Source organism: Gracilinanus agilis, chromosome 4 (genome assembly GCF_016433145.1).
Source record: "Gracilinanus agilis isolate LMUSP501 chromosome 4, AgileGrace, whole genome shotgun sequence".
Taxonomy (NCBI): Eukaryota; Metazoa; Chordata; class Mammalia; order Didelphimorphia; family Didelphidae; genus Gracilinanus; species Gracilinanus agilis.
The window spans coordinates 167,904,549-167,916,007 of NC_058133.1; the positions used below are offsets into that span (position 1 = coordinate 167,904,549).

At 53.9% G+C, this 11,459-nt stretch overlaps 1 protein-coding gene across 1 annotated transcript; it reads right to left on the bottom strand.

Annotated features, from left to right (window-relative positions):
- Positions 1–348: 348 nt before the first annotated feature.
- On the bottom strand, positions 349–9,506 carry TRIM46 (tripartite motif containing 46). The gene is made up of 10 exons (XM_044674516.1): positions 9,444–9,506; positions 7,521–7,782; positions 6,861–7,204; positions 6,177–6,320; positions 5,914–6,009; positions 5,045–5,298; positions 4,528–4,649; positions 3,142–3,444; positions 1,124–1,421; positions 349–742 (listed from the first exon to the last, which is right to left on the bottom strand). Exons 1-10 carry the CDS (start codon positions 9,504–9,506, stop codon positions 349–351), a joined length of 2,280 nt encoding a protein of 759 aa, XP_044530451.1.
- Between the last annotated feature and the right edge of the window lie 1,953 nt (positions 9,507–11,459).

Consider the following 11,459-nt stretch of genomic DNA (forward strand, 5'->3'; position numbering starts at 1 on the left):
CTTGGGATGTATAATCTGATGCCTAGGCCAGAAGATAATTAGAAAAAAGTAGAGGGGGGAAGCCCCAGTGCCTAGGAATGATAAGGGTCATACCCACCCAGGGAGAGCAAAGGAATCAAGATAAAGCCCTAGATGGAAGGGGTACAAGGGGCAGTGCCAGGGAAGAAGTGGCAGAAAGATAAGGTCAAGTGACAGGGATGAACTAAGAGGAGACATAGAAGAAAAGGGAAGGAGTTCAGGGAAAGGGATGCCCAACTCTGGCCTTGGCCAGAGCTTAGGGCTCATGGTGTGGCTTAGATCAGGAATCCAGGAGAAGAGGACCCACAGCACCCACCATGTCTGTGGGACTCAATCCAGCTTGGAGAAACCCCCAATCGTGACTTTCCTCTCAGGTTTGATGCCCACAGGCTCTTGCAGTTGGACTGCACCACCCCCAATAAAGCAAAAGGCTGGACACACAGGCCCTGAGCAGTCCAATGGGCACTCAAGAAGCCCACGGAAAGACACGGCATCAAGAAAGGAGACCCGACCCCGCTCATAGTCCAGGCAGATGCCCAGGCGGGGAGGCAGGGGAACCGTGCAGCCAGCCCCAGGGCCATCTCGCCCCGTCAGCCCTGCCCCCCCACTCCCACCGGCTCCCAGCAAGATCTTGCCCATGCCAATGGTCAGGAAGGCGAAGGGTGGAGATGCCTCCACAGTGGCATCTTCTGCTCCGCTGTCATGCCCACTGTCTGGATCATACCTGGAGGGAATCCAGAGCAAAGGTTGATGACAGCATCAGGGTTGGACCATCTTCCTCCCCTTTCCATTCCCACTGTCTCCTTTGTGACCTTCCTCTGTGCCCCCAAAGGCATTTATAACTGGAAGAGGCCTAAAAGCCATCTAGCCTGGCACCTTCATTTTCCAGGTGAGCTCATTTGTGCCAGGCTCTCCTGGAACTGGAGGTGAGATTTGATACTAGAGTTCCTTCCTTGCAGACAGATCCCATTCAGCCTTCTACTCTCCCTACCAAGTCCTGAGTTTCTTTCCACACTCTTGTGGTGCCATACTGCGCTTAGTCTCCTCCCCAGCCCTTCTGGGACCCTGTGCTCCCCTCCCCACTGTTCCCCTTTTGTGGTCTGACCTGGGGCTGACCACGTCCGGGGCGCCCTGGAAATTCTCCTGCAGTTTGCTTTCTAGCCCGACACCCACTTTGACCAGATAGGAGGCAGGATCCACTGCACAGGCCCAGTAGCTACGGCCTTGAGTCACGGCCACGTCTCCCAGCACGATGTCCACACTCAGGTGGCAGCCTGTCAACAGCCGCTCGGCCGCCAGGAGCAGGGGCACCCCTGGGATGCTGCGCACCGCCCGTTGGTCCTTGCTGATGGCCAGCCTCTCTCTGCTGGAACCCCAGCGCCCATCCAGGAAGAAGTGCAGAACTGGGGGAGAGTGGGCAAGATTGGAAGAAAAGGAGGATGGGGAAGCAGGAGAATAGCCCGGGGAGGGGGCTTGGGGAACTGTCAGTGCCCAGGTAGTCCAGGGTTTAGCAGGGCAGCAGTCCAGATTCAGGGGGAGCAGAAAGAAGAGAAGCGTCCTTGGGGAAGATGTCCCCTGGATGCCTCCTCATTTCAAGCCAGACTAGACTGCTGGAGGTGGAGGAGGGAAGGGGCCATAATGGAGGGTTCTACTGGACACAATGCCTGAGCTGGAGGATTTTGGTGAGATGCTCAAGCAGGGTCAGAAGGGAGAGGAAACCTGGAAGTTTAAGGTGCAGATGGATGAATTTCTAGAACAGACAGTGGGCCATGAGGGGAAATGGGAATGAGGAATGGGTATGAAGGTAGAAGCAGAGGATGGGCATGGGACCCCAGGAAGAATTTTATGGAAGAATTAAAAAAATATTCCCCCCAATCCCCAAGCCCCAGACCCCAACCTAACATCTGCTGGTCCCTAATGTTGGATACTCTTCCTGAGCCCAATAGTTGGTACCCTTCTCTGGCCCATTGCAGGTCTTTCTCCATCATGGACCCCCGTGTGCATCTCTTAGTTTCTCATTTATCTCTACCCCTCTCTCTCTCTCCTTTACACCAACCCCCCCCCTTTAGCTTTAAGCAACCCTCTGAGATCTACAAAGTCCTTTTATGACCCTTATTTAGTTTTAACCTCATAACAACATGGTAAAATAGATTAGGTGGGGTATGGTAAGATAGGAATGTATCCGGTTTATTAGTAGTCATGTGGGGTGAGGGGTCTGGATCTATGATTTCACTAGTATAAGAGGTCCCACCGACCCAGGTCACCCACTGTTCTACCCCATATATATATATAGTTTGAGAGTTATTCAGAACATTGATCAGGGACTTATCCAGGGTCACATGGCCAGTAGGGGTCAGAGATGAAACTGAGACCCAGCTCTACCTGACTGTGACGCTGACCCTCTCCACTGTTATTGCCCCCAATTTACAGCTGGGAGAACAGAGATTGAGATAGTTGATAGTTTCAGTGGCTTGCTCATGGGTTACTCAACTGAAACGGCAGATTTAGGACTGGAACTGGAGTAGTCTAGGATGCCTATTGCTCCTTGTAACAGCAACTTACACAAAGGGCTTTAACGTTGGCAAGATTCTTTCTTTCCTAATGACCCTGTACAATAGGCATGGTAGAACAGAGAGCATTGCCCTGATTTAATAGATGAGGAAACCGAGGCACAGAGGTTAAATTATTTGTCCACAGTTACATACATACATATATCTGCATGTCAGATACTTAATTATGTATTAATTAAAGATTAAAACCTAGGATTCTCCTGTCTCCAAGTCCAAAGCTCTTAAAAAAACAAACAAAAACCCCTTACCTTCTGTCTTGGTATCAATTCTAAGACAGAGGGGCTACAAGCAGGGTTAGGTGATTTGCCCAGGGTGACATAGCTAAGAAGTGTCCAAGGCCAAATTTGAACCCAGGTCCTCCAGACTCCAGGCCCAGCACTCTATCCATTGTGCCACCTCACTGCCCCTAACGTTCTTTCTACAGGACCAGGCTATCCAGTGTCCCTGATGACCACATGCCAAACCTCCCTCCTGTTTACCCTGCAGTCCCCAAGCACTTGCTCTCCTAGTGTCCATATCTGCCCCAATTCCCAGTCCTTGCCCACCAGCTCACCTGGTGCAGGGGGAGTGTGCAGGTGGACATCCTCACTGTATTCTCCATAGCCTGCCTTATTGCAGCCTCTGACCCGAAGCACATAGACAGAGCCTGGGTCAGGGTTCTCCAGCAGGGCGCTGGTCCCTCTCACCTCCTCTCGCCGCTGCCATCGGGTGGGTCCTGGAGGATTAGGGATATCTGTGCGCCGGAATTCCACAGTGTAGTGCCAAGCAGGTGGGGAATGGGGGGGCAGCCGCCAGCAGAGGAAAATCTGATCATAGGCAAAGGTGCGCTGGGTATCGATCACAGGAGCCTCGGGCACTGCAAGAAGAAACAGCAAGTCAGGACACAAGAGGGACAGGGATGGATGGGGCAAAGGGGAAGGAAAGGGCGGGCAGCGGGAGCCCGGAGGGTGAGTGGAAGTGAGGGGTTGGGAATGCCTGAAGAAGGAAACTGATAAATAGAAACACACTGGTACCCCAGCTGGGATAAGCAGGGAGCAGACACCTAGGAGATGGGAATAGAGAGGCACAAAATATAGGGAGGAAGGGGAAGAGGACAGGGAGAGCCAGACAAGCAAAAGGTGGAAGGTGACAGGGGAGCACAGGATGTCAGAAAATCCTGACTAGCCTGGGGCAGGATAATCGGGGGCAAGTCACTTTGTCCTTTATGGGCTTCAGCTTCCTCATTGGTAAAATGATGGGGGTCCTAGGAGCCTAGAACTGAGCCCAAGTTATGAGTGAGAGTGAGGCCAAGGAGAAAGGAGGAAGACAAGAAATAGGGGAAGAAAGGAGGAAGAAGGAAGGGGTGCAAAGGTCCCCAGAACACTGAGCTTTAGGGGAATAAGGATGGGAAGCCAAAAGATGCCTGAGGGGACAGGGCAGGGAACAGAAGCAGAGAAGGGAAATGGGCCTAAAGACTGGATGGCAGAAATCAGCAGGAAGGCCAAGAAGACAAAGGTGAGTCCAGGGAAGGGGAGAGGGCAGGAAGGAAGGCGAGGGGAAAGCAAGGAAAGTGGAAGGGATCAGAAGTCAAGAGAAACGATGGGAAAACCAGACAGGTGGCAGGATGGGGGGAGCTCTTGGAGGGGGGCAGGGCAGGTAGGATAGAGGGCCCAGCGGGGGACAGGGGCCCCCGGGGCAGGGGCCAGTGACTTGCCTGGGGTGCTCCGGAGCAGACTCCGCCGTGGCCACAGCCTATAAACAAAGAGAGGGAGAAGCAGCGCTGAGCGGAGCTCAATGGAGCCAGGGTCGGGGGCTGAGCAGGGGCTGGGCGCTCGGGAGGCTGAGGGGGGCAGGGAGGAAGCTCTCTGAGGTGGACACTGCCCCCCGGGCCCGCTGCCAGGAAAAGGGAGGAAAGGATGGGGGAGATGGGAGGGGACACAGGGTCTGGCCACCTCATTACCTCTTAGGAAGCTGAGTTCGGTCAGCAACTTCATCTCCCGGCCCACATCCAACTGACAATGGCGGAAGGAGGAGCTGGTAGCTGGACGAAAGTTCTGAAGGGCCTCTGTTGCCCGGGCGATCCTAGAGGAGTAGGTAGGTGATGGTGGTCAGTGGAGACATCACTGGTCTAGCGCTGCCCATCCTGCATCCTGGCACTGGGGAATGGCTCCCTGGGATCTCATATGTGGTTTTGGCTCTAGCACAGGTTGTGAGGACCCATCCCACCCCTCCAGCCTCAGTTCTGCTTTATAGCATTCCTCCGTGTGTCCAAATAAGCCCGGGAAGGTCAAAGCACCAACTCCACCCTTTGGCATTAACATGGGCATCCGCTGTGCCACTTGTCTCCAAATGAGCTTCACCCGCTATGGGCATTTCTTCCTTTGTTCTCCCTTTCCATGGCCTCCATGTGACTACCTTGTTCTCAGTCCCACCCTTTCTTGGGGAAGGGCTTTTCTAGTATGGTGCCCAGTGGGTACCTGTGGTGCAGCTGCTTGGCAGCCTGAACAAAACAAGGCTGGTCTGTCTCTTTGAGGACCTCTTGGGCATAGCCCACTAGTCCTGAGCCATCCAACAGGCTCCGGTGTTCCTGGAGCTGTGCCCCCAGCCGAGCTAGCCGGTCTTGCTGGCATTCATCAATGGCCTGCAGCAGAGTTGTCCGCTTCTCCTCCAGCACTGCACCCAGCCCCCGCACAAGCTGAGCCACTTCCTCCTTTGCTTGCTGACCACTCACCTGCCCAGGGGAAGAAAAAGGCACAAGGCTCATGATTTTCCATCTTTCTTCCACTGGCCCCTCTACTAGCTTTCTGGGTACCCAGCATCACCGCTAGTCCCTTAAGTATCTGAATTAATTCTATCTCTACTCTCAGAGGTAAAAGGGCAAGACCTGTGACTCCACTGTTGGACCCTCATCCCCTCATGCCAAGTACTTTGTGTGTCAACCTTGCTGGATGCCCACATCATTGCCCATTCCCCTGGGCATCCAAACCAAACTATTTGGCAAAAAGCATCAATGCTACAGCTATTCAATAGCTATGCCAACTTCCTGGGCATCTGTGCCAACCTTTTGGGCTGAATGTTAAGCTTTGGGGTATCAGTGCTACTTCCCTTTGTGGCTCTCCCTAAAGCCCCTTTCCCTATGTAGCTTTTTCAACTCATTGAAGTTCATGTCAACCTTTCCAGAAGCACTGACGTACCCAACAACCTTTGCTTACCTATCTATCACCTCAGACTTAATTCCAAGAAACTCTAAAGCTACTTTCTTTCAGAACTATCATAACTCTGACATTTTAGCCACTCCTACCCACCCTTGCCCTGGCACCATGCCTGCCCCTGTGCCCTCCCTCACCTCTGTGTGCCTCACTGTCTCCTCCAGCTCACAGATCTGGGTTTGTACAGTGTCCTGATTTCCCAAAATATATGTCAGGCTCTTTGTCAGTTTCTCCTGAGAAGGAAGAGAGAAGTGGGCATTATGCCCGGGCACAGGAGGAGTTTTTGCCCCGGTGGTGAGAAAGATCAGATTAGCGTAGTACAGAGTGATTATGCTGTGGGGCAGAGAGAGGGATAGAGGAGCAGGCTAAGGAATGAAGACAAGATAAAAGGACTACTCACCTTCAGAGCCTGATAGGCACTGAGCACAGGGGTAATCTTATGCCCACTGTGAGTGCGCCGAACCCGGCAAAGCTGGCACACTAACCGCTGGCATGTCTTGCAGTAGTGAGAGACCTCCTCTTTGTGGTCTGGACACATCAGACCCTACAGAGAGAATCAAGGCAATGGTATTAAGAGATCCTTCTTAAGCCTTCTGAATGCCCATGTTTTGGTGGCAGAGGCAGAATTAACATCTTGTTCTGGAGGAATGGAAAGGCTGCACCACCCAGCAAGATATAACAGCCTTAGAGTAGCCACACTACAGTGAGAGGCCTTTTTAGGTAAAAGGGGGCATCTAGAATAAGGAATATGTTCTGAGGCGTAAAGGGACATTATTTCAAATAAGGGGCATTCTGAATGGTACTAAACTGCTTGTCCAGACCCAAGTATGAAGGAGTATGTCACCAATGCTCTGTCAGTGGCAAAGAAGTCAAATCTCTCTCTGTGTGTTAAGGTACACATCTAGGCATAATGATAGGTGATTCTCATGGGTACTGAAAGATCTGGCTACCCACATATCCAGGGCTCCTGATAGCATGGAAGCACTATATTTGAGCTAAAATAATGCTATAGAACTTCCCTCTCCCCTAGCTCCTTAGGCCCCTGTAGAAGTACCCAGAGGACTGACTGGTGTGACCTACTCACCTTGGGTCGAAAAGTGAGGGTGGGCAGTGTGGGTTCATGCTGGGCCTTCTGAGTACCCCAGGGGTGGTAGAGCTTGAAGCACTCATTGCAGAAGGTAGCACGGCACTCGGTACAGCCCTTGGTGGCTTCCAGAGGTGGGGGCTTACAAAGCTGGCACAAGATGGCACCACCCACACTCACACTCTGACGGTACCGCTCCACAACCCGTTCTAGGGTTAAGTTACGGAAGAGGCCACCCAGGCCCCTCTCACCCAGCTCCACATCACCCTGGCATGCTGGGCACGGGAAGGTCACAATTTGGGGGTGCAAGGCTCCCCGTTTCCGGCCAGGGTATGTTCCAAAACCTGAAGGAGAGCATGAAGAGGGAGATGAAGAGAAGGGAAAGGGGGGAGGGGGTCAATTCCAGTCTTCAAGCCACAGCTGGGACACAAATAGATTCACTCCCTAAAGAAATGCTTTGCCATCAGCAGAAACAGAAATATCACTAAACAGGGAAACTCAAAGAATGCACCTTTCCCTTGCCCCTTTATATAGCTTTCTCCCATTTCCCAGGCACATAACCCTTAGCTTTTCTAGGTACCTTTACTCCCATACTTCTGACTGCCTGTGATTCCCACCAGATCCCCAGCCTCACCAACTATCTGAATTCATCATCCCCACCTGACTTGAGCAGCCTGTCCAGGCGGTCTGCTTTAGGGAGGGTCCTGCGGCCAAGTCGGGGACTTCGAGTAGCAGGGGTGGAGGCTGGTGAGGTGGGCTCAGAGCTGGGATCCCCAGTGTGGCTCCCATAACCCTGCTGGCCCAGCACTTCCCTGGCACAGGCCTGGCATACATTGTGGGCACAGGGCAGCACCAGCGGCTGCTTATACATCTCCTGGCAGACAGGGCAGAGCAATTCCCTCTCCATGTTCTTCATGCTTGTCTGGAGGGAGGAGGAGGAGGAAGAAAGGGAAGAAGGGCTGTCAGGGACCTGGAACATGGTATTTTTTGGTGTTTTGGGGTTTTCTCATTTGGACCCTTTCACTAAAGACCTGGATGATTGGATTTTGGCATGAAGTTGGAAAAGCTGGGTCAGGGCTTCTCCAAGAAAAAGGCAATAAAGAAAAGAGCTCAATCTTCTTGTCCAACCACCTACCTCTAGGCTCCCAAGCTCAGTTTCGGGCTAAAAACAGATCTGACATGTCTACCCACACTGTAATCCCCTTCCCCTCCTCTGCCTCAGTTTCCCTCCAGCAATGGATCGGCACTGGATAACATGGGGGCGGTGCCAGTGTTTTCCCGGATTCCTATCTCCTCTGCTCTCCAAGCTCTGCAGCAACCCGGCCGCATTTTCTCCGCCCTCCCTCCCCCCACTCACCTGGCCCGCCGCCCCCACTCCCCTCTCCAAAGCACGGACGCTTTGCTCAAGGACACAGTCTCTTAGACTGCATGGATGCTGGGCCCATTTCTCTCTAGCGTTCTGCCGGCAGCTTCTCCTTCTCCTGTCCCCATCCTCCCTGACCCTGCAGAGTTCTCAGACCTCCCTACCAATCGGTTTGCTAGCTTTGATCTCCCCTCTATGCGATTCACCTCCCATCGTCGCCATCCCACTATACCACTTTCTGCCCCGCCTCCCATACTCCTCGCCCCCCCCCTTCCAGCACAGCATCCCTAGCTGCCCCCCAAGGGAGCTGGGGGTAATGGGTGCCCCGCCCCCTCCCCTTCCCCACCGGAAGTAACCTCTCCCTTTTTCAGTAGTGGTGGGGGCCTTCCAGCTGTCCCCTCCCTCAAGTCCTCCTCCCCAACCTCACCTTGTTCCCTCTCCTAGCAGCCATCCCGGCCAGGGGCGCAGCTGACACAAAGGAGGGAGGGAAGGAGGTTGGGGGGGGGGGGAGAGAGCCGGGTTGGCACCGCCCCTGGGAGCGCCGGGCACGGGGTTGCCATGACAACCCAGGGCTCAGAGGCGCATGGGGGTGGGGGTAGGAGTTGGGGGGGGTGAGGGGTGAGGGGCATCGGGGGTTGACATGGGGTGGGGTCAGAGGAGAGGTGGAAAGGAAGCTTTACACCTGAAGAGGAATCACTCCTAAGTATCGTCTCTGATCGGTTTTACAAGTATACACTCCCTAGAGAGCATCACTGGTCCTCTCTGACATCTCTCCTGCCAAGTCCCCTCTGCATTGCTACCCGGAGCTCAAAAGAGCCAGGCAAGTCCCCTCCGGACCTTAAGCCGCCCCGTAACCCACCACCCCACATCTGGCGAGCTTCCCCACCTGCTGTTCACAGCTTTCCCAAGTCCCATTGCCTAGATTCTTTATCACGATCATGCTAACCCAAAGCCCCCTGTTAACAGCTTCCTTTTTCACCGCGTGCCCCCTCGGTACCTTCCTTCCCTATCCCCCTTCACACCTGCCTCCAACCTCCCACTCCAACATCTCTCTCCTCTTATCCTCGGAGCTGCAGCCCAGAATCGGCACCTCCAACAGACCCTCCCCTCCACCTGTTCTGTGGCTATTGCCGACTCCCTCCGGGCCGCTGACTCATGGCCCCTAGCCCCTGACCACTCCGCCCCAGCTCCCCACTTTCCCCCCTCCATCCCCAACTCACGCTGATGCGGACCAGCGCATCCATGATGGAAGTGAAGGTCTGCATATCCTCACCCTCAGCCATGGCTCTCTGGGTGCTCACTTCCCCCCACCCCCCAACTTCCCCCCCTTCCTCCAGTGCCTGATGTGTCCGATCCCAGCTTCGCCTATGAGCCCCCCTAGCTTAATGCAGGAGTCAGGGTGGGGTAGGGGAGTGGGGGAGGGAATATTGGCGGGGGGGGGGCCTTGGGGTGGGGCACCACTGCGCATGCTCCAGGGACCGGCTTCGAACAGCGCCAGTGGTTGGGGGTGGGGGGCGGCAAAGAGAGCGGAGAGGGTGAGGAAGGTGGTGTGCAGGGGGCGGGAGGGGTGGTGGTGAAAGGCTGGGACTTTCCCCCACGTGGTTCCCTGGGAGGGGGGGGTAACCTAGAAAGCTGAGGGGCAGAAATTTAGGGACACTGTTCCTATGCTTGTCATCCCGCTTCCCTGAGAGCACCTTTGCTTCTGTCAAATCTGTTTGTGGTGTATGTATGCAGCTGGACATCAACCTCCAAACGCCTGCCTCACAGGATTACGGACTAGAGGAAGGTGGACACCACTTAGGAAGTGGGGAGGATGGGAACACAGGGGTCTGGAGGGAAGAGCGACCTAAATCTTGTAGTTAGCTGTGCAACAAGCCCTAGGGAGGGGGAATCACGGGTAGGGGTGGACATAGTGGGCATGGAGGGGATATAGGATGAATGGACACATGCACATCTCGGGGGGACGTGGAGGGGATTTAGTAGCATTGTATCCAGCAGAGAAGAGTACGACGGACACTGAGGAGGTAGCCGATCGGACTGGGATGGATCCGAACAGGGCGGAGTTCGGAGGACGGGCGGGAGTGGCGGGACAGGGGCGGTGGCTGGGGCTCGCCGTCCTTGCATTTCTTCCTCCGCTCCGGCAGTTGGCGCTGCCCCCAACGCAAGAAGGAGTCGAAGGAAGGAGGCAATGAAGAGGAGGGGAAGATAAAAGGAGGCCGAGTCTTGACGCATGCGCAAAGCTCTCCGAGGCCGGTTCGGCTCCTTGCTTTGTCCGGGTCGGAGGTGCTGAGTGGACCCGCACGTGGAGCATCATGGGTAACGGGACCGGGCAGGATCTGGCGGAGATCCCCTAGGAGGGCTGGCTCAGGGATGGGGGAACTAGAGTGGGACGGACCGCTCCCGGGGCCGGGGCCGTCAGGGCGCTGACGTGGCTTGTCTGGCCAGTCTCAATGAGCAGGGCTTCGGCGGAACTTGAGAGCCGCGGGGGGCCTTGTGCACCGTTCAACTCCAGTTTACAGATGAGGAAACTGAGGCTCAGAGCGGGAGTGGTCCCTTCTCCCCCACCCCCCGTTCACACAGAGGCAGAGTTAGAATTCGAACCTAGACCCAGCGTTCTGTTTAGTGCCACCTTGTCATAAATGGATTGATTGAATGGGGCAATATCTTGGAAGTATAGGTGTTAGTGGGAGAACCGGCCATTCCTGAATATTATTCAGGGGTCTGGGCTAGTGACCGAGGAATGAGCCACAAGTTGTATTCATTGGAGAACTCTGGATGAGCTTAATTGGTTTCCTTAACTGTAAAATGGTGCCTACCTCACAGGATTGTTGTGAGATCCTGTAATTTGCAAATCTAAAAGCTGGGATTCTTCTTCACCTGGAAGCCCATGTTTTAAAAATACTTTGTAACAGCCATATTTTACTATAACTGGTTTCCTTTGTAATCCTGGGTATTTTATCTTATGCATTTAAAAATATTTTGAAAATGGATGGTCTATAGTCTTTACCCACCTGACAGAGAAAGGGTTAAGAACCCTTGCCATAAAGGGCTATGTAAATATGTGCCATAATCACTATTATTAAGACATTGGTAGGGGACCAGGCATTATGGGAAATCACCAAAGGACCTGGAATATTACTGAGATGACAAGGCACAATATTGGGGTGTTACTGGTGAATTATGGGAGGGTTGGTGAATCATGGATTAGAAGGATCAGATATATTAAGAGATTATTC